At 41.4% G+C, this 23649-nt stretch overlaps 1 protein-coding gene across 6 annotated transcripts in view; it reads left to right on the top strand.

Annotated features, from left to right (window-relative positions):
* Positions 1 to 23649, top strand: part of NFX1 (nuclear transcription factor, X-box binding 1) — an 80066-nt gene that overhangs the window by 10870 nt on the left and 45547 nt on the right. For all 6 annotated transcript variants that reach the window (XR_006820754.1, XM_046022455.1, XM_046022453.1 and 3 more), the window contains exons 3-7: positions 6747 to 6905; positions 9986 to 10063; positions 14679 to 14784; positions 16689 to 16760; positions 18894 to 19033. Coding sequence is in view for 5 of the 6 variants with exons in the window: in XM_046022455.1 (XP_045878411.1) it covers positions 6747 to 6905; positions 9986 to 10063; positions 14679 to 14784; positions 16689 to 16760; positions 18894 to 19033 (555 nt within the window). In the remaining variant the exon portion in view is untranslated. The remainder of the gene's footprint in view (positions 1 to 6746; positions 6906 to 9985; positions 10064 to 14678; positions 14785 to 16688; positions 16761 to 18893; positions 19034 to 23649) is intronic.

Genomic DNA, 23649 nt, shown 5'->3' with positions numbered 1-23649 from the left:
TAAACTTTTTTTTTTAAAGCTGTTTAGTTTTTTGTGTTTTTTTTTTTAAAGATTTTATTTATTTTTTTTTGACAGAGATCACAAGTAGGCAGAGAAGCAGGCAGAGAGAGAGGGAGGAAGCATGCTTCCCGCTGAGCAGAGAGCCTGATGCGGGGCTCGATCCCAGGACCCTGAGATCATGACCTGAGCCGAAGGCAGAGGCTTAACCCACTGAGCCACCCAGGTGCCCCCTCAGTAAACATTTTTAATTGTGATTCTCCAACTTCAGTTGACTTTCAGTACTGCACATTTCCCCTTATATGACCTTGGTCAGCTGCCCTTCTCATTTTCGTCTAAGACTACTCCAAATCTTTTCCAGTCTTATTCAGACCTTCTTGCCATTCGTCTCCCTCAAACTCAATGGACTACTTGCCTCTTCAGAAAGGGGAGATCCATCAGGCATAATTTTCTCAGCTTTTTGCTCCCTTTAATGGAAACTCAGAGACATCTGTGCCTATCCTCCTTTTCTTTCACCCATTCTGAAATCTCCTTTGTTTTCTTTCAGCAGCCTTTTCACACATACCATTCCAAGTTCTCAGCCTGAAGCTCTCTTCCCAAGTCTGTCACACACTCTGAAAGAAAAAGCTTCCCTGTCATATGCCCCCCTCGTTGTTACCACACACACAACCCCCCCCCCCCGCCGCCCCGTGTTTCCTTCCATTCCAGTCTAATCAAGAATCATCACTCTATTTCCTTTTCCCTATTTTGGTTCACTTCTCAGTCCTCTGCCATCATCACCACCTGACTCCAGCTACTGATAAGTCTTTAATGCCTTCCTATTTGTCACACCCGTCAGACAGGTGTTATTTCAGTCCTTATCCTGGGCTTCCCTTTGAGTTTTAGGCAAAGGAGTCCGTTGAGAAATGCTACTTCCTTGATATTACACATTTCTGATCCTCCTTGTTCTCCTTGGCTATTCCTGCTTGTGTCCTTCAAGTTTCTCTTCCTCCACCTCTTTTTTTTTTTTTTTTAAGATTTTATTTATTTATTTGATACAGAGATCACAAGTAGACAGAGAGGCAGGCAGAGAGAGAGGGAAGCAGGCTCCCTGCCGAGCAGAGAGCCAGACGTGGGTCTTGATCCTAGGACTCTGGGATCATGACCAGAGCCGAAGGCAGAGGTTTTAACCCACTGAGCCACCCAGGTGCCCTTCCACCTCTTTCTTAAATGTTGGTGTTTCCTAGGGCTTTATCTTAGCCCTCTGTTCTTCTTACTTGATTAAGGTCTCATCGGAAGATTACAACTGGTTCCATTTCTTTTAGCCACTGCCTCTGTGCTATGCTGACTTTTAAACTTTTACCTCCAGTCCCTAAGCTCTGCCACAAACTTCAGACTCACATAAATAAATGTGGTATCTGATGTATGCATCATACTAACAAAACCATCTTTTTTTTTTTAAAGATTTTATTTATTTTTTTGTCAGAGAACAAGCAGGGAGAACAGGCAGGCAGAGGGAGAAGCAGGCTCTCTAGTGAGCAAGGAGCCAGATGCAGGACTTGATCCCAGGACTCCAGGATCATGACCTGAATGGAAGGCAGATGCTTAACCAACTGAGCCACCCAGGAGTCTCTCAGCATAACCATGTTGAACATGTTTACCATGTTTATATTGTATTAACTTTTTTTTTTTTTTTTTAAGATTTATTTATTTACTTGGGGCGCCTGGGTGGCTCAGTCGTTAAGCAGCTGCCTTTGACTCAGGTCATGATCCCAGTGTCATGGGATCGGAGCCCCACATTTGGCTCCCTGCTCCATGGGAAGCCTGCTTCCCTCTTCCACTCCCCCCACTTGTGTTCCCTCTCTCTCGCTGTGTCTCTCAAATAAATAATAAAATCTTTAAAAAAAAAATGATTTATTTACTTTAGAGAGAGAGTTAGAGCACACGGGCAAGAGGGGCAAAGGGAGAAAGAATCTCAAGCAAACTCCGCACTGAGCATGTAGCCCATGTATTAGCTTTTTAAAAACAGCTGCCTCATGTTAAATGAGGTAACTTAATAAACTCAGTTTAGTAGGTAACTCACCTTTAGTCCCACCATCCAGATGTAACCAGCTTTAACCTTTTGTTCTATTTTCCTACAGAATTTTCCAATGCTCAGTTTTACATTGTTGAAATCATGTAATATAAACAGTGTTCATTTTTTGCTTATGTTCATTTTTGCTTGTGCTCATTAGGAAATCCTTATACCTTATTCTAAACATATAATATGCAATAAAAATAGATAAGCATTAATATTTGAACGATCTCCCTTTTTTCTTTTAAGATTTTATTTATTTAGTTGACAGAGAGGTAGAGCACAGATAGGCAGAGTGACAGGCAGAGAAGGAGGAGGCAGTGGAGGGAGAAGGAGAAGCAGGCTCCCCGCCAAGCAGGGAGCCTAATGCGGAGCTTGATCCCAGGACCCTGGAATCCTGACACGGACCGAAGGCAGCCACTTAACTGACTGAGCCACCCAGGCACCCCACAGTCTCCCATTTTTTATCTATTTTTTATTTTTGCTGATTTTAAACTAAATTCCAGATATCAGATTAGTTTTAGTGTACATCAGTTTTTTTAAATGGCTGTTTCTTTCTTTCTTTCTTTCTTTTTTTCTTTACTTAATCACAGTGTTCTCTTTGATTCTTCAAAGCAGGATTGCTTTTGGGTTTTTTTTGACAGTTATTTATTGTTACATCTGAGAAGTCTATAGTCAGTTAACACTTCACTCCGTTCTCCTCTGATTATTTCAGTGGGCACATCACCCTCTTTACTGACATGCTTTCAAAGTAGAAGTATAGAGTAGACATAGTCATGACTGAGTAATTATGGAGAAACCCTAATGGAAGAGAATTTAAGATTGAAGAAAAGCCAGTGGTCAGGCAAGGGCTGGCAGCCAGCAGACAAGTGTCTTGGGCCCGAAATGTGATAGTTTACCAGGACAGAGCTATTCTGGGACAGTACCATATTTTACATGTGTTAAACATGTTTTAATAAAACTGAAGTATTATTGGTGAAAGGATTATATTGTTTCTCTTCCTAGGTCTTTCTGGAAACTTTTGCTATATTTTTATTTCATTTTTTTAAATTTATTTATTTGATAGAGATCACAAGTAGTCAGAGAGGTAGGCAGAGAGAGAGGGTGGAGGAAGCAGGCTCCCCGCTGAGCAGAGAACCCGATGTGGGGCTCAATCCCAGGACCCTGGGATCATGACCTGAGCTGAAAGCAGAGGCTTTAACCCACTGAGCCACCCAGGCACCCCTATATTTTTATTTCTTTTCATTCATTCATTCATACAAGTATCTTTGAGTACCCACTATGTCCCAACCAGCACTGTAGGTAAAAACCTCAGCCATCAAGGAGGGTACATTCTAAAAAAAAAGGAGTGTACATTCTAAAAAAAAAGGAGTGTACATTCTATGTATAGAGTTAGGAAATAAGATGAAAAAAGTAAAATATATGCTATATAAGACAGGATATATAAGTGGTGTGGAGAAAATAAATGATCTATAAGATTCGAGTGGTGTGGAGGAAAATACAGTATGGGAAAGTGATAGGGAATGATGGGGGAGCAGGTTGCAATTTTTTAAAATATGGCCAAGGCCAGTCTTCTCGTTGAGAAGATCACATTTTGAGTAAACACCTGACGATGGTAAGGGACTGAGCTATGCCAATGTCTAGGGAGCAGTATTGGGCAGAGGGAGCAACAAGTTGTAAAGACCCTCAGGCAGAAATCTGCCTGCCAGTCTGGGACCAGGAGGGAGGCCAGTGTGTTCTTAGAGTGGTGACTTAGGGAAAGAGAAATAGCAGGTGGGGACTGGAAGGGATGAAGGCCACTGTGAGTACTTTGGCTTTTATAGACATGCGAAGTCAGAACCATGGCAAGTTCTGGACTTGAGTGGCATTATCTAATTTGCATTTTAACAGGCTCCCTCTGGCAGCTGTGGTGCGAATAGACTGAAGTAGGGCAAGGGCAGAAGTAGGAAGATTAATTAGGAGGTCATTTTAATAATTCGGTGAATAGATAGTAGCTTGGGCCATAGTAATAGTAGCAGGGGTTGGATTCTGGATGAATTCTGAAGATAGTGCTAGCAGGATTTACTGTCAGATTCAAAGTGGGATGTGAGAGTAAACAGCCTTCGGAGAGGGCTTAGTAGAGCTTTGTGGGTTATTCAAAGTTGGCAGTTGTTCCCACATTGCTATATGTATGTGCATCCTAGTGGTCGGTTTCACTGTGACTAGATTTAGAAACATCACATATAAAACAATAATTATTTATTAACAAGCCATAAACTTAATGAATAAGAGAAACAATAAAATAAAAAGACAACCTTCAGGGCAAAAATTAAAACAACAGTCGATCATTGGGTTCTCGTGTATGTTCCCAACCTCACTTACTTTTTTGTGTCCTTCACTTCTAACTCAGTTCTATCCTAGAATAGTCAATAGGCACTTTCTACAAAGTTTATTTCCAATGTAATTCTCACAGACTGTTCCTCTGCACAGTCAGGCTCTTGTATGTAGATGACTCACTCATAATCTCATTAGGGAATGAGAGCTCTCTCTTACTTAATGAGCTCTCTCTTACTTAACTTACTCCTTCAGAATTTTTCATATGTAGCATACTAAATGGTAGGAATGTAATTAACTTTGTTATTCAGAGGTGTTAACCAATGCAGGGTAGGGTGTCCCTGCTTTTAAGAAAGAATCTAAGTCTGGTTCTTTAGGTTTTTTTTAAATATAATTCAGTTTTTTTCTTTTTTAAAGATTTATTTATTTGACGGACAGAGATCACAAGTAGGCAGAGAGGCAGGCAAAGAGAGAGGAGGAAGCAGGCTCCCTGCCGAGCAGAGAGCCAGATGCGGGGCTTGATCCCAGGACCCTGAGATCATGAGCTGAGCCAAAGGCAGAGGCTTTAACCCACTGAGCCACCCAGGCGCCCCAATACAATTCAGTTTTTTGATGTGTTTATCATTTACCTAAAGCAAGTAGATTTCTCTTTATCAACCACACAAAATCTTTATTCCGGGCTTTTGTCAGAACAAAATTGCTATCTCAGAAACTACGGGCACCTGGGTGGCTCAGTCCATTAATCAGCTGCCTTGGGCTTGAGTCATGATCTCAGGGTCCTGGAATTGAGTCCCGCATAGGGCTCCCTGATCAGCAGGGAGCCTGCTTCTCCCCCTCCCTCTGCCATTCCCCCTTCTCATGCTTCTTCTCTCTCTGTGTGTCAAATAAATAAATAGATAGAAACTACTGAAGCCTGAAACTTTCAAGGGAGAGAGATGATACTCATTTATTTCTTCATCCATTCATTTAATAAATATTTACTGAGCACCTGCTAATGGCTAGGCACTGGAAATACAACAGTGAGCAAGGCAGACAAGGCCCTGACCCTGTCTCACAGACCTTATAGTTCTTGGGTTTTATATTTCTTTTGCCATTAAATTAGACAAACAGAAAGTAATCTTAGGAAAGCTAATATTCTAAAATGATTAAAATGTGAGCTTTGTGACCTTAGGTAGGTGATTGAACTACTTTGAGCCTCAGTTTCATCTATAAAATGGTACCTATATTACAACCTTGTTAGGAAGATTAAATATGTGTAAAGTGCTTAAGCACAGCACTTGGCATGCTGTATTTAAGGTTAGTTAGTTTATTCTTAAAACCTATTTGGACCCAATAACAAATAAAATAGTATTATGAAATAAATGCTGTAAGTATAGACTGAAAGAGATGCCTGGGTGGCTCAGTCAATTAAGCGTCTGCCTTTAGCTCAGGTCATGATTTTGGGGTCCTGGGATTGAGCCCCATGTCAGGCTCCCTGTCAGAAGAAATTTTCTCTCTCTCTCTCTCTCTTTAACACACACACACATACATACATACATACATACATACATACATATATCTGAGAGTACCTGACTCTACTTCGGATCTAGAAAGGCTTTGCTGAGATCGTGTTTGAGGAAAAATCTGGAAGTCTGTGAAGGTATTAAGGAATCCATCTGGGAGGATTCCTAATGATGCTGGTCTCCTTCACCAGATGCTAGTCTTCTGGAACCAGGGTCTGTGTCCCCTTCAGTCTAGTAACCCTACCATGGCATTATGGTAAACACCAAGAACATCTTTTTTTTTTTTTTTTTTTTCCAAGAACATCTTTTTTGAGTAGATCAACTAAAGACTTCCATGGCAACTACTAGAGGAGATGAGACTTTTTTTTCTTCCTTTTTTTTTTTTTTTTTTTTTGAGGTGAGACTTTCATGGCAACTACTAGAAAAGAGGTTACCACTCTGGGTTGTTGGAACCTATCCAGGCTTAGGTTTCTTTCAGTTGATCACTGCAGTTTCGTGAGCTTTTTCCCAGCCTGACTCCATGGATCTGGATCAGATTCATAGGAGGTAGGACAAGGTGCTACAGTTGCTGCTTTTGAGGAACAGAAGCAACTTGCTGTGTTATAAGGGGCATTTGGCTATTCTGGGCAATTCCTTGGCAGTTTCCTGGGACTGTTTCCTCAGTTGTGCGAATCCCCACCTAAATGTCCACTTCCTAAGTCTTCTTCCTCAGCATACTCCTGTTCTTTCTTTGCCCCAAGCACTGAACAACCACCTTACTCAGAACCAGACATAAAACCTTTGTGTTTGGAGATATCCCTTAAATGCTTTGCTGATCCTTGGCTGACTAAAGTAAGGAATGTTTTTCTGTGTTTGAATTAATTTATTTGTTTTTTAAACAGGTTCTCTAATTGAACAGCTAACTACAGAAAAATATGAGTGCATGGTGTGCTGTGAATTGGTTCGTGTCACAGCGCCAGTGTGGAGTTGTCAGAGCTGTTATCATGTGTTTCATTTGAACTGCATAAAGAAATGGGCAAGGTCTCCAGCATCTCAAGCAGGTCGGTTGTTTCTCTCTTCTGAATAGTTATTCTCACTCATTTGATATGTTCAGGTTTTAAGCTAAGCTTTTTTTTTGGTAAGATTTTATTTTATTTCTTTTATTTCTTTTTATTTATTTGTCAGAGAGAGAGCACACATGCACAAGCAGGGGAAGTGGCAGGCAGAGGGAGAAGCAGTCTCCCAGCTGAGCAAAGAGCCCAATGTGGGACTCAATTCCAGGGCTCTGGGATCATGACCTGAGCCAAAGGCAGATGCTTAACCAACTGAGCCACCCAGGGATCCCTAAGATTTTATTTTTAAATATACCCAACGTGGGGCTCCAACTTACAACACTGAGATCAAGTCACATGTTCCACTGACTGAGCCATCCAGGCACCCCTTAAGCCTAGATTTAAAAATAACTAATTTCTTGGGGTGCCTGGGTGGCTCAGTCATTAAGCGTCTGCCTTCGGCTCAGATCATGATTGCAGCGTCCTGGGATCAAGCCCCACATCGGGTTCCCAGCTCAGCAGGAAGCCTGCTTCTCTTCCTCCTACTCCCCCTGCTTGTGTTCCTTCTCTCACTGTGTCTCTCTCTGTCAAATAAATAAATAAAATCTTTAAAAATAATAAAAATAACTGGGGCACATGGGTGGCCCAGTGGGTTAAAGCCTCTGCCTTCTGCTCAGGTCGTGATCACACGGTCCAGGGATCGAGCCCCACATCGGGCTCTCTGTCAGCAGGGAGCCTGTTTCCTCCTCTCTCTCTGCTTGCTTCTCTGCCTACTTGTGATCTCTGTCTGTCCAATAAGTAAATAAAATCTTAAAAAAATAATAATAATAATAAAAATAACTAATTCCTCTTGAATATTTTATCTGCTTGTTTCCTTGAACATGTGTTTCAGATGATTAGTATGAAGCTGTAGATCTTAAATAAAGAACTAAGGGGCGCCTGATTGGCTCAGTTGGTAGAGCATGGAACTCTTTTTTTTTTTTTTTTAAAGATTTTATTTATTTGACAGAGATCACAAGTAGGCAGAGAGGCAGGCAGAGAGAGAGGAAGGGAAGCAGGCTCCCTGCTGAGCAGAGAGCCTGATGCGGGGCTCGATCCCAGGACCCTGAAGATCATGACCTGAGCCGAAGGCAGAGGCTTTAACCCACTGAGCCACCCAGGCGCCCCGAGCATGTAACTCTTGATCTCAGTGGTATGAGTTCAAGCCCCACGTTGGGCATAGAGCTTACTTAAAAAGTGAAAATGAAATCAAATAATTTTTTTTAAGATTTTATTTATTTGAGAGAGAGCATGAGAAGAGGGAGGATCAGAGGGAGAAGCAGACTGCCTGCCAAGCAGGGAGCCTGATGTGGGACCCAGTCCCGAGACTCCAGGTTCATGATCCCAGCTGAAGGCAGTTGCCCAACCAACTGAGCCACCGAGGCACCCCTAAAGAAGGAAATTTTTAAAAACAGCTTAACCTAACAATACCAAAGTATATTTGGAATATTAAAAAATCAGTCACATTTATTGATACCCAGGTATCAATTACAGAAACATTTCCTGTATAGTTTGCTTTAGAAATTTATAGAAAGCAGTTGCTGGGGCACTTGGTTGACTCATTTGTTTAAACAGGCAACTTGTGATTTCAGCTCAGGTCATGATCTCATAGGTTATGAGATCTCAGCCCTGAAGAGCTGAGCCTCTGCATTCAGTGTGGAGTCTGGATGAAAGATTATCTCTCTCCCACTCTCCTGCCTCCCCTGCCCCCAGCCCTGAGCTCATGCTTTCTCTCTTTCTCTAAAATAAATAAATAAAATAGGGGCACTTGGGTAGCACATTCTGTTAAGCCTCAGACTTTGGCTGGGGTCATGATCTCAGGATCCTGGAATGTTGCCCTGCCTTAGACACTCCGCTTAGCCAGGTGTCTGCTTGTTCCTCTCCCTCTGCCTCTCCGCTTGCTCCTGCACACACGCTCTCTCTCTAGTGAATAATAAAAGCTTTTTAAAGAAATAAATAAAATCTTTTAAAATTTCCTTTTAAGAAAAAATAACATGTTTTCTGATCTGTGACTCTTCTAATTTAAAACATCTGAGGACACCTGGCTGGCTCAGTCAGTAGAGCATATAACTGTTGATCTCAGGGTATCACACAGGTTTGAGTCCTGTGTTGGGTGTAGAGACGACTTAAAAATAAACTCTTAAAAAAAGAAGACATCTGGGTTTTCCTGAATGTACTCAAAAAAAATTTTTTTTAAAGATTTCATGTATTTATTTGACAGACAGAGATCACAAGTAGGCAGAGAGGCAGGCAGAGAGAGAGGAGGAAGCAGGCTGTTTGCAGAGCAGAGAGCCCGACCAGGGGCTCGATCCCAGGACCCTAGGATCATAACCTGAGCCGAAGGCAGAGGCTTTAACCCACTGAGCCACCCAGGTGCCCCTGTACTCACATATTTTATCCTTTTGTTTTTTCAAGCCAAGATTTAGTTAATGTTTACCTCAATACTAGAACCACATAATAAATTGATAATCATGTGAGGTGATTGAGGTGTTAGCTAATGAGACTGTGATAATCTTATAGTATATAAATGTATCAAGCCAGCATGTTGTATACCTTAGTGTTATATGTCAGTTATATCTCAACTGACATTTAAAAAATGGGTACCTGTTTGATTACTATATTTAAAGCCCTTATAAATATAAGCCCAAATGTAATATTTAAGCAGAGCATTCAGTATTGTGAATTTGTTTCTTAATATCCTGATATCCTTGGGGCGCTTGGGTGGCTCAGTGGGTTAAGCCTCTGCCTTCAGCTCAGGTCATGATCTCAGGGTCCTGAGATTGAGCCCTGCATTGAGCTCTCCGCTCAGTGGGGAACCTGCTTCCCCCCTCTCTCTCTGCCTGCCTTTCTGCCTACTTTTGATCTCTGTCTGTCAAATAAATAAATAAAATCTTTTTTAAAAAATCCTGATATCCTTAATATCTGATATTTTTAACATAAAATGACTGCTGTTTTTTAAATATTAAGGCTTCTTTTAGGTTTAAATTTTTTTAAATTACATGTGCTTTTGTAAGGAAATTATTTTGGTTTCCTCTTATTTTTCTTGACAGATGGCCAAAGTGGTTGGAGATGCCCTGCCTGTCAGAATGTTTCTGCACATGTTCCTAACACTTACACTTGTTTCTGTGGTGAGTTTTTTGCTTTCACTTGAGTCTCTTCCACTTCATGCATTGTAACTCATTTTCCAGCCCAGAAGAAGTGATGTATCAGGCATGTTTTAGAAGTTCCTAATAAGACTTAAAAGTTCAGGAGTCTACCAACATCATCTGCCTGTGGTCCATCACACAGCCAGAGTCACAGGCCTTTGTGCTCTTGGCAGGCTGTTCTGGACCTGACCTTCTCATCATGCCCACCAGGCTAATGCGACTTCGGAGCTGTGGTTCTGGTCTCCTTGATCTTACCTTTAGACCAGAGCTGACCAGATGGTGGAGGCTCTTTCTTACTCTTAACTGTAACAGTTTTGATACTCCAGATTTGAGCAGTATGAGGAAAGAGTGGTGTTGGAAAATACTTTATTTTAATCTGGGAAATCAGTCATTGGGGTCTTTAAAATAAAGGAAAATTTTCTTTTTACATTTTTACATTACAAACTCTATCCTCTCTCTTTATGGAATACTTCTTCCTGTTTTTGAATAACTCAATTACCCTATGTGTTAGGGAGAACTTTCTGCAGTCCAGATACCCATTCTTGCTGCTAGTCTGTTTTCTGCATGTCTTTTCTTTTACATGTTTTTTTTTTCCTTTCCTGCCTTTTAATGGCTAACCTTCATATAGTTCTTGATTTTTTTCAAATTTTGCTTCTTAACCATCTGTCACCCTTCTTGACCATTGCATTTATGCTTCTGTCCTCATCACCTTGCTGCACCTATTTTCAGAAGTCATCAGTGGCCCCTTCCTGACAAATCCAGGGCTGATTTATAAGTTCTTAACTTTTTTGGCGGCAGTAGCTCTTGGAGCTTTTGGCCATTCCTTTCTTGAAATGATTAGTTCTTCCTGTTTATTTCTGTAAGCTTTAATTTGCTTCTATTTCTTCTTTCCCATTACTTAACTAACAGTTTTCACTAAAAGTTGGTCATGAAGTCTTCAACTTCTAGACTCAGTCTCTTGGTGAGCTCAGCTATCTAGAATGTTCTTTCCCATCTTGAAATCTCCATCACTGACTCATCCGTTCAACATCAGACTCCAAACATTGTTTTCCAAAGGAAGCCTCCCTTTCTTATCCCCTCTCCCACTTTGGCCACTCTTTTATTTGGAATTTGCTGATCTTTTATGTTTTATTGCCAAAATCTGAGCCTTAAAAGATACTAAAATAATATTTGTTGAAGGGATGAGTATTTTGGAATGTATTGTTGGAAGGCAACATGAAGCTGGAAGCAAGAAATCCATGTAAATCTATACAAATTGGACCAATACCAAGGCTTAATTACCTTATTTTAAAGGATTTTTAAACATAAAAGCACCACAATGGAATTAAAAATCTTGTTAAAGCCTTCACTGACGAATTATATATGAGGCCTTAAGAAGGTAGAAGAATGAGGGCTGAAGGTCAAGATGATCTGAGTAAGGTAAAATGGTGTAGGAATGCAAATAATGGTCTTAAATTTACCTAATAACTGCGTCACTTTGCTCTTTTGGGAGACATTAATATAATATACTTCATTGAGAACTTAGTAGCAGACATCATGAAGAAACAGGGGAATAAGACTGTTTTTGACTTCCCAGAGCTTACAGTCTAAGAGCTAAGACACAATTAACTTGATGTTCTGTAAGTCCAAAGAACTATGGGAGATCTTTGGGTTGAATTCTCACTTCGGGCTACGTGATTTAGGGGATCCTTAAAAGAGGTACAATTCAACTGAGCTTGAAAACTAGATAAAATCTTGGTAGGAGAAAGATTTGTTGAGAAGAGTAGCATAAGCAGAAGTTTAAAAATAAGAAGGCTTAGGATCTTTTAAGAGAACGAGAGTCATGGGTTATGGAGCCCAGGATCTGTAAAAGTGAAGGCATGGGAAATGACTAGAAAGGCGGGGCTGACTGGTTTTTTGTTTGTTTTGTTTTGTTTCTTGGGAGAGAGAGAGAGATCCCGTGAGCGTATACAAGGGCAGCAGGGTGGCAGAAACAGGGAAAGAGGGGCACCTGGGTGGCTCAGTGGGTTAAGCCGCTGCCTTCGGCTCAGGTCATGATCTCAGGGTCCTGGGATCGAGCCCCACATTGGGTTCTCTACTCAGCAGGGAGCCTGCATCCCCCCTCTCTCTGCCTGCCTCTCTACTTGTGATCTCTCTCTCTCTCTCTCTCTCTCTCTCTCTCTCTCTGTCAAATAAATAAATAAAACCTTTAAAAAAAAAAAAAAGAAACAGGGAAAGAGAGAATCTTAAGCAGACTCTACACCCAGCACAGAGTCCATTGTGGGGCTGGATCTTAAAACCCTGAGGTTATAACCTGAGCCGAAATCAAGAGTCAGATGGTTAACCAACTGAGCCACCCTGGCACCCCAGGGCTGACTTCTTGATGCCAGGCTTAGATTCAGGGACTTCATTTGGCAGGCTGTGGGAAGCCACTGAGGGTGTCAGTGTGATTTTTTTATAAAGATTAGTCTGGTGGGAGTGAATAGAGTGTTTGGGGGCCTAAACATTTGGGGGTTTTGTAAGTACCCAGGTGGAAAATAATAAAAGTCTATAATGGGTGTTAGAATGGGTGAGAAAGAAAGGGGGTACCAGATTTCAGAGGTAAATAGGAATTAATAACAGTGGGAAAGGGAAGAACCCAAATGTGGCTCCAGAGTTTCATGCTTTTGGAAATGATGATACTAAGGACAGAAAAAGGCAGGTTAAGAACACCAGGACTGATGGGGACAGTGAGTTCAATTTATAAATGTTGAATGGGATGAGTGAACAAGGCATCCAGTAAGAGGTGGTGTTAGAAAAACTTAGAGATTTTTTTTTATATTACTGCTTGAGAGAGAAAGCGTGAGCTGGGGGAGAAGCAGATGGAGAAAGAGAAGCAGACTCCTCACTAAGCAGGGAGCCTGATATGGGGCTCAGTCCCAAGACCCTGAGATCATGACCCCAGCTGAAGACAGACACTTAACTGACTGAGCCACCCAGGTTCCCTGGGAGTTAAGAATATTTAAAGAGAGATGAGGACTTAGGGATGATAGTTGTTGAGAGTAGTGGATAGAAGGGTAAGGAGTGAAAAGAGTCTAATGCAGAACCCTGCTAGCAAGAAGAAAAACAAAACATCATTTAGAGTCAGGGAAAAGAGGTGGAGCCATTGAAAGATGGTAGAGGGAAACCAGGGCACTGTATTAAAGCAAGAAAGCACAGAAGCAGGGAGGTTTTTCTTTTTTTCTTTTCTTTGTTTTTTTTTAAGATTTTATTTATTTAATTGACAGAGATCACTAGCAGGCAGAGAGAGAGGGGGAAGCGGGCTCCATGCTGAGCGGAGAGCCCGATGCAGGGCTCGATCCCAGGACCCTGAGATCATGACCTGAGCCAAAGGCAGAGGCTTAACCCACTGAGCCACCCAGGCGCCCCGTAGGGAAGTTTTTCTAATAGACTAAAGATGAGTCTGGCAAATAGACAAAGAGTAAAAGTAGCAAGGGAGATGAGGTGAGATACACTGTGTAGGGAAATTAAGATTTGGTGATTAAGTAGATTATGGAAAGAAAAAGAGGAGTTGGGGATGACTCTAGTTTTTAAGTCTGTAACTCCAACAGTGATGGTATTGCTGACAGAAATAGGGAACACTGAAGAAGGAGGGGTTTCAGAGAGAAGATACTAACTTTGACTATAAATGTAGACAGTTTGGGGTGACTGTGACTTCTCACACAGAGATGTTCAGCAGATGTTTGGACAGAGTGGGCCAGAACTGAGGGTTCAGGGCAGTGTAGAAAGTGTAGATTTGGGGGGAAAAAGGAAAAAGAAAAAAATTGTAGATTTGGGGCACATAGGCCCCAAATTAGGTATAACAAACCTCTCAACATGAATAAGGCTTCTGAAAGAAACAAGATAGAGCAGCAGAGGCCAAACATTGGGGACAGGCCATCATTTGGGTATAAATTGCCCAAGTAAAGATGAGTTCCTCAAGGGCATGGAGGAGTCCCGTGCCTCAGGTTTACACTTCCTGCCTCTGTGCTAAGTTCATGGGAGTCACTAAAGATTTCCAGATATACACAAATTATAAAATTATAGCCCTCTTATGCCTACTTCATAGCTTTCGATTTGGCAAGTTCCTACTGTATGGGGGATTTTTGTCCTTTCCATCTCTTAGTGCTCCCCCATCTCCCACCCCATTGTTCTCTTCCCTTATTTCTTTTTTTCTTTCTTTCTTCTTTCTTTTTTTCCCCCCTTATTTCTTCTTTCAAATCCTTATGGCAGATGTTCCCATATCTGTTCATGGGTCCATTTACAAAAGTTGTGGGGTTTTTTGTTTTAGATTAAATATGTCTGTTAGTCAAAGTTAGTCAAAGTAAAAATGACTTATTTCTCTTTTTCAGGTAATCCAGAATTTAGGATTTATCATACTCAGTGAAGCTTTTGTTTTTTGTTTTTGTTTTTGTTTTCAGTGAAGCTTTTGATGAGTAGCATTACAGTCATCTTTTTATTTTAGGATGTGGGGTGATCTGTTTGTCACACTAATGAAAACCACACTGAAGTTCATGCTGTCTAGCTATATTGTGTTTCATTAAAGTCTAAGATGCAGTTGAAGTTTATACCATTGACTCTCTGATCTGATATGTTTTAGGCAAGGTGAAGAATCCTGAATGGAGCAGAAATGAAATTCCACATAGTTGTGGTGAGGTTTGTAGAAAGAAACAGCCTGGCCAGGACTGCCCACATTCCTGTAACCTGTAAGTTGGAACACTAGACCCCTGGGGACTCCTGGTAGACACACTTTGCTCATGGCTCTGAGTACCTATATCTTTTGGTTAGCGTGTAGCAGGATGGGGTGAAGGGCAGTATGGTACCATTTACTGAACACTTAACACTGGGTCAGGCAGTCGGCAAGAGTTAACTCATTGAGGGGCGCCTGGGTGGCTCAGTGGGTTAAAGCCTCTACCTTCAGCTCAGCTCATGATCCCGGGATCCTGGGATTGAGCCCCATATCAGGCTTTCTGCTCAGCAGAGGCTGCTTCCTCCTCTCTCTCTGCCTGCTTCTCTGCCTACTTGTGATCTCTGTCCATCAAATAAATAAATAAAATCTTAAAAAAAAAAGTTAACTCATTGAATCCTTACAACACCCTAGTGATGTATAAATATTTATCATCTCCATTTTACCGATGAGGCTCAGAAAGGCCAAGTATCTTGCCCAAAGTCATAGTGCTAGGACATGGTGGAGATGGGATTTCCATGATACTGTACTGCTGGCTTTTAAGAAGAAATATCCCCCAGTGATATCCAGGTCCAAAAGAGGGAATAGGACAGACTTCTGTCTGTGAAAAGGCAATTGTGTAGGGTCCTGTTGCACAGTGTTTTTAGGTCGTGAATCCCTTCTATCCAATAAATAGCCAGCTTTACAGTGTATCCAGTCAGCTTCTAAATAAGAAGAGGAATACCCAATACTAACAGTTGATTAGTTACAAAGGACAAATTTCTATAGCTTTGACTTCAGACCAATGTATAACTCCTGGGGTCTAGTCGTTTAACAGTTGTGTGGCCTTGGGCTAGTTACTTAACTTCTCTAAGCCTCACTTTCTGCATCTGTAAAATAATAATGATATGAGCATCAGTACTTACAGAGTTCTATGAATATTAAATTAATGCATCTAAGAGGCTTGGTACAGAATCTGGCATATGGTAAATGGTCAAGTAATGGTAACTTGTTTTTATTACCCAAATCTAAAAGTAAAACAGATGTCAAAGTGTTACCTTGGTGCTTCTGCTGCTCAGAGCAGGGGTAAATGTTGGGCCAGAGGCCTTGTGGGTCAGGATGTGGGGGAGGTGCTAGGGAATTGCCTGTGATAGGAGAGCTGCCCAGAAGGGGCTCCACAACCTGGCCTGCTGCCTGCTTTTACTCCTTCCATGGGTCCTTCCTCAAACCCCAGGCACTCATCTGTTTAAACTGTTCCTTCCTTCAGTTGACATTTTAGGTAGATTCAATAATAAATTATCCCTGTGCATGAACACTCTTTCTGAACACTTTTGCAGAAATTACCTCCTGTCATGACTACCAGAGAACATCTAAAGTTATGCAGATAAGGTGGTCAACACCATGTCTGAAGGGAAAGGAGGCCCTAAAACATCTCACAAAATGGACTAAGACCATATTTGGAAATGTCATCTTTGAATGTCAAAACCAAATAAAACCAGTATTTTGACTTGGGCTTTATTTTTCTGTTTAAATATTCTTTTTTTTTTTTAGATTTTATTTATTTATTTGACACAGGGAGATCACAAGTAGACAGAGAGGCAGGCCAAGGCGGGAGAGGGAAGCAGGCTCACCACTGAGCAGAGAGCCCAATGCGGGCCTCAATCCTAGGACCCTGAGATCATGACCTGAGCTGAAGACAGAGACTTAACCCACTGAGCCACCCAGGCACCCCCTGGTTAAATATTCTAAGATGATAATGCCATCATTTCTTCCTATATGAAAACATTGTTGATATTTCCATTTAAATAGTTTAATCAACTTTAAGCAAAAACATTCATGGTAGGCTTATTTGTTGGCACATTCCCAATAAGACCCAGTAGGAGTAACTTTGTTCAGGTTTGGATATATGAGTATGATTTACTAATCTAAGCATTTCTCTTTTAGGCTCTGCCATCCTGGACCTTGCCCACCCTGCCCTGCCTTTATGACTAAAACATGCGAATGTGGACGAACCAGGTAAAGTTAGAACTGCTCTCTAAAGACTTCAGTTTTCACATTGATGATTTATGTGTGAATTTCTAAAGAAAGAATTAGTAGGTAGATATAAATAAGTGGTGGGCATAAATAGTACTTTTTTTTTTTTTTTAAGATTTTATTTATTCATTTGAGAGAGAGAGCACAAGTGGGGAGAGGCAGAGGGATAGGGAGAAGCAGAATCCCCACTGATGTGGGAACTTGACATGGGACTCAATCCCAGGACCTGGAGATCACAACATGAGCCGAAGACAGATGCCCAACCATCTGAGCCAGCTACACACCCTTAAATAGTACTTTTTTGTAAATATTAGTTTACTCTGTTGCCCTAGTCCTTTGCAGTCTTATAAGTGATTAAGAAGTTATTTGCATAGTGAGATTACCCATTTCAGTTGAATGCCAAGATGACAGGGACTTTTTTCTCAACTTGTCTGTGATTGAAAGAATCAGGATTAAACCCAGATCTGTTGGGCACCTGGATGGCTCGGTGGGTTAAGCCTCTGCCTTCGGCTCAGGTCATGATCTCAGGGTTCTGGGATCAAGGCCCGCATCGGGCTCTCTGCTCAGCGGGGAGCCTGCTTCCCTCTCTCACTCTGCCTGTCTCTCTGCTTACTTGTGACCTCTCTCTCTTTCAAATAAATAAATAAAATCTTTAAAAATAATAATAAAAAAATAATAAATGCAGACCTCTTAAGGTTCAGGAGACAGGGACCATTTACTTGTACCTAGCATTATATCTGGCACCAACGAGGTTTTCTATGAATATTGTTAAATGAACGAATAAGTAACCCCAGAGCCCATCCTCTTTTCATTATAATAGAAGTTCTCCGTCATCAGGGCAAGGATCACTGATAGTTATGGAATGTTTCTGAGGCCCAGTAAGACCCATATGATTTCTGAACCACAAGACAAAATGGGATTCAGCCAATTATCAGTGAATCACATTTGTCTGAACTTACAAGGATAGTAGTGTGGCCTGAGAATCACATGTAAGGGCTCTGGGTCAGAAAGACCAGGTTCTGGGCTGTGCCACTAATAAGCTGTTGACCGGGGCAAGTTGCTTGGTCTCATTGAGCCTCATTTTTCTTTCTTTCTTTTTTTTTTTAAAGATTATATTTATTTATTTGACAGAGAGAGAGAAATCACAAGTAGGCAGAGAGGGAGAAGCAGGCTCCCCGCTGAGCAGAGAGCCCAATGTGGGGCTCGATCCCAGGACCCCGAGATCATGACCTGAACCGAAGGCAGACACTCAACCCATGGAGCCACCCAGGCGCCCAAGCCTCATTTTTTAAATCACAGAATAGAAATAATAGTGTTCACCTCCAGGGGTTGATGTTAGCCATGATGCTAAGCATTGGAAACATCATCTATGTATGTAACAATGACTTTTTAAAACAAAATACGTAGTTGAGATGAAAGGAGGGGATAGAATAAAACTCATCTTGTAGGAGAGTAGACTCCAAGCTCTAAACCACTACCTTGGAAAGAAACCTGAAGATAGTTGTCCAAAAATCCTTCTCTAGCCATTAAGTCAGCAAAATTAAATTAGGATGCCTATTGGAACAGAGCCAGAATGATTTTCCCATCCTAAATCAAAGTCATATACAGTATAGTTCTTAAGTATTATAACTACACAAAATGCTGGAGTACCAGATCCCAGGAGAATGCCATTGTACTTCCAGTCTTAGTGTATACATTAAAACTAACCCTTCACCACTCCACCCTGCGCCCAGCTTTCCTACTTCCATCTATAAGATACTGTGGGAGCTCCTGTCTCTTTCCCCTTCTGTATGCTACTTCATGGGAACTCAGTGAAGAAGTCTACAGAGAGGAACTTCATTTCTTCACTGGTCAGAATATAGGAAGAGAGAAAGTCAGGATGGGAAATAAGGAAAGCAAAGCAGGAGAAAAAAGAGTGGAGGGGAGGAGAGTTATTAAGGAATTAAAGGAAATAAAGATTAAAGGAGGTAAACAGAAAAGTGAGGGAAAGGGGGTCAAGAGAAAGGTTTCATAGTTTTGGGAGGTAAACCTTGGGCTTCATTGTTATTTTAGCTATCCAGCAGAAACTTGTCCAGCATCAGACCAACACTATCTATACATCTGTTTTCTTTCCAGGCACACAGTTCGCTGTGGTCAGGCTGCCTCAGTCCACTGTTCCAATCCATGTGAGAATCTTTTGAATTGTGGTCAGCACCACTGTGCTGAGCTGTGCCATGGGGGTCAGTGCCAGCCTTGTCGGATCATATTGAACCAGGGTAAGTGGTGGGCACACCAGCCAGCGATACTTGTGTGTTTTCTAGAACCTTATTTATAGTTTTCTTGATGACATAGATTGGCCTCAAGCCTATAGTTACAAGGTCTCTAGTAGCACTGTACCCTGGGTAGAGAGAAGTGAAGATACATTAATGCTTAGATGGTTTCAGTGTTTAGTTGTAGTGTTTAATTTCAGTGTTTAGTTTCATAATACCAGTATAGGCCTTTGTCCTATGGAATTTTGACAGTAGATTTTGAAATGCTGTTTAAAAGTAAGTGTTTGGGGGAGGTGCCTGGGTGGCTCAGAGGGTTAAGCCTCTGCCTTCGGCTCAGGTCATGGTTCCAGGCTCCTGGGATCGAGCCCCACATCAGACTCTCTGCTCATCGGGGAGCCTGTTTCCCTCTCTCTCTCTGCCTGCTGCTCTGCCTCCTTGTGATCTCTCTCTGTCAAATTAATAAATAAAATCTTTTAAAAAAAATAAAAATAGGGGTGCCTTGGTGGCTCAGTGGGTTAAAGCCTCTGCCTTCGGCTCAGGTCATGATCCCAGGGTCCTGGGATCAAGACCCACGTGGAGCTCTCTGCTCCTCGGGGAGCCTGCTTCCTCCTCTCTCTCTGCCTTGCCTCTCCGCCTACTTGTGATCTCTGTCAAATAAATAAAATCTTAAAAAAAAAACTAAAAAAATAAAAATAAAAGTAAGTGTTTGGGAAATTGTTTTAAAAAGAAACTTCTTGAGAAGGATCTAGAGGGGTGCCTGGGTAGCTCAGTTGGTTTAGTGTTTGACTCTTTTTTGTTTGTTTTTAAGATTTTATTTATTTGACAGCAAGAGAGGGAACACAGCAGGGGGAGTGGGTGAGGGAGAAGCAGGCTTTCTACCTTGCAGGGAGCCCAGCGTGGGGCTCAATCCCAGGACCCTGGGTTTATGACCTAAGCCAAAGGTAGACGCTTACCGACTGAGCCACCCCAGCGCCCCTAGTGTTGATCTCAGCTCAGGTCTTGATCTCAGGGTTGAGAGAGAGCCTGTGTTGGGCTCCATAGTGGGCATGAAGCATCTGTACCCCAATGTTTATAGCAGCCACGGTCGCCAAACTGTGGAAAGAACCAAGATGCCCTTCAACAGACGAATGGATAAGGAAGATGTGGTCCATATACACTATGGAGTATTATGCCTCTATCAGAAAAGATGAATACCCAACTTTTGTAGCAACATGGACGGGACTGGAAGAGATTATGCTGAGTGAAATAAGTCAAGCAGAGAGAGTCAGTTATCATATGGTTTCACTTATTTGGAAGACATGGGGAGATGGAGAGGAGAAGGGAGTTGAGGGAAATTGGAAGGGGAGGTGAACCATGAGAGACTATGGACTCTGAAAAACAACCTGAGGGTCTAGAAGGGGCGGAGGTGGGAGGTTGGGGGAACAAGGTGGTGGGTATTAGTTAGGGCACGTGTTGCATGGAGCACTGGGTGTGGTGCAAAAACAATGAACACTGTTATGCTGAAAAGAAATAAAAGAAAAAAGGATCTAGAATGGCCAAAAAAATCTTGAGAAAGAATGAAGTTGAAAGACTTAAACTATCTGATTTCAAGACTTATAAAGTTACAGTAATCATGACAGTGCAGTTATTGGTGTTATTGGTATCTCCCTAGATAAATGGAAGAAAATAAAGTTCAGAAAGAGACCCACATATGTATAGTCAGTTGATTTTCAACCACAATGTTAATTCAGTGGGAAAAGGAGAGTCTTTTTACAGATGTTGCTAGAACAACTAGATGTATATATAAGAAAAAACAAACCTCTTGGGGCGCCTGGGTGGTTAAGTCTTTAAGCATCTGCCTTCAGCTCAGGTCATGTCACAATCCCAGGGTACTGGGATCGAGGCCCACATCGGGCTCCCTGCTTGACGGGAAGCCTGCTTCTCCCTCTCTCACTCCCCCTGCTTGTGTTCCCTCTCTCGCTGTCTCTCTCTCTGTCAATTAATAACTAAAAACAAACAGGAAAAAACCCTCAACCTCTCTCTTACTCTTTACACAAAAATGAATTTACATGGATCACAGACTTAAATGTAAAAACCCAGAAACACAAAGCTTCCAGAATAAACTATAAGAGAATATTTTCACAACTTTGGGGTTAGGTAAAGATTTCTTGGACAGAGCAACAAATATACTAACCATAAAAGAAAAAAACTGGTACATTGAACTTCATTATTTTTTATTCTTTATTTTTTTAAAGATTTTATTTGACAGAGAGAGACAGCAAAAGAGGGAAAATAAGCAGGGGAGTGGGAGAGGGAGAAGCAGGCTTCCTGCTGAGCAAGGAGCCTGATGTGATGCTCAATCCCAGGACCCTGGGATTATGACCTGAGCTGAAGGCAGATGCTTAATGACTGAGCCACCCAGGTATCCCGATACATTGAGCTTTAATCAAAATTTAAAATTTCCATTCATCAAAAGATACCATTCACAAAATGAACAGATCACTTGCAGATTTTATCCAGAATATTTGAATTACTCCTATGAAACAACAACAACAAAAAGGAACAACTTAAACAATGAGCAAAGGCTTGAACAGATACGTCACAAAAGAAAACATATAGGGGCGCCTTGGGGGCTCAGTCGGTTAAGCGTCTGCCTTCAGCTCAGGTCATGATCTCGGGGTCCTAGGATTGAGACCCACACTGGGCTCCCTGCTCAGCGGGGAATCTGCGTCTCCCTCTCTTTGTACCCTTCCCCCAGCTCGTGCTCTCTGTCTCTCTCTGAAATAAGTAAAATCTTTAAAATATACATATATATAAATAACCAATAGACAATGAAAGTTGCTTAAAACCTTTAAATACTAAGGAAATGTAAATTAAAACCACAATAAGAGTAATAAAGTATAACCACTTTAGAAAACAGTCTGGTAGTTTCTTAAAAGGTTAAATGTAGAATTTTACCATATGACCCAGCATTTCTAGTCCTAGTCATATAACCAAAAGGGCAGTATGTGTCCTCACAAAACTTGTAAATGCATGTGGATAGTAGTACTGTTCATCATAATCAAAATGTGGAAACAATTCAGATGTCTATCACCTGGGGCGCCTGGGTGGTTCCATGGGTGAAGTGTCTGCCTTTGGCTCAGGTCATGACCCCTGGGGTTCTGGTATTGGGCTCCATGTCAGGTCCCTACTCAGCAGGGAGTCTGCTTCTCCCTCTCCCTCTGTGCTCATGCTCTTCTCTCATTATCTCTGTCACTCTCTCTGTCTCTCTTTAAAATAAATAAAATCGGGGCGCCTGGGTGGCTCAGTGGTTTAAGCCGCTGCCTTCGGCTCAGGTCATGATCTCAGGGTCCTGAGATCGAATCCCGTGTCTGGCTCTCTGCTCCGAAGGGAGCCTGCTTCCCTCTCACTCTCTCTGCTTGCCTCTCTGCCTACTTGTGATCTCTCTCTGTCAAATAAATAAATAAAATCTTTAAAAATAAATAAATAAAATAAAATAAATAAAATCTTTAAAACAAAGAAGACCAAAAAAATGTCTTTCACCTGATGAATGGATAAACAAATGTAACTATAAAGCAGATTATTATTCACCCATGAAAAGGAATGTAATGTTGATATATGCTGTGAAGTGGGTGAATCTCCAAAACATAATGCTATGTGAGAGAAGTGAGCCACAAAGAAACAGATACTGTGTGATTCTTCTGTTTTTACAGTAGCGCCTGATCTGCAGGGATCATGGACTACCACGTATTGGTGCCCTATAGAGTTTTATTTTATTAAATTTTACTTTGGTGTGATGCTGTTGATCTATGTTGGCAGTTAAAATAAGTAACAGCTCTATGAAGTGTTTTATGTTGTGTACTGTGAGGATTTCGTGTTAAGGAACTGTGCTGTATATTACTTAACTGTCCTCTTTATGGGTCCTCTTGGGAGAAATTCCTGTCTGGCCTTAGTTCCAAGACGAGTTGTTTTTCCTCAAAGATGATTGATCTTTTTATCTTGGGAACCCTGGGTAACAGACCTAATGTTTGTCTTTATAGTGTACTTTTTTTTAAGCTATAATTTACTCTATATCTTTGTCATTGTTCTACTTTTCACATCTTTAAATTTATATTCCTTTGTTTTATTTCATATATCCTTATATGCTATCCCAGATCCATTTGAAATAAGGCAGGACTGAAGTATATACTGTCCATTTGGTCTTAGCAGTATAGACTATGGGGTGGGAGAGTCCCTTTGTGGATCATATTTACCACCTTTTTTTTTTTTTAAGATTTTATTTATTTGACAGAGAGAGATCACAAGTAGGCAGAGAGGCAGGCAAAGAGAGAGGGGGAAACAGGCTTTCAGCCTAGCAGAGAGCCGGATGTGGGGCTTCATCTCAGGACCCTGAGATCATGACCTAAGCTGAAGGCGGAGGCTTAATCCACTGAGCCACCCAGGAGCCCCCATATTTAGCTCTTGATGCATATTGTGCTTTTTCTCAGCTAACTCACCCAGGTCTTTTTTGTACGAATTTGTATGGATCCCAGTCTCTGCCTTTTCTGTTTTTGTGTAGGTGATTTTTCAAACCCAGTTGAAAACTTTTTTTTTGTCTGCAGTAAATATCTAGGAGACTGTTATTACGGCCACAAGTATACTTA

Source organism: Meles meles, chromosome 11 (assembly GCF_922984935.1).
Source record: "Meles meles chromosome 11, mMelMel3.1 paternal haplotype, whole genome shotgun sequence".
Classification (NCBI taxonomy): domain Eukaryota; kingdom Metazoa; phylum Chordata; class Mammalia; order Carnivora; family Mustelidae; genus Meles; species Meles meles.
The sequence above is the reverse complement of the archived record's forward strand: the minus strand, read 5'-3'. Positions and strand labels throughout refer to the sequence as shown.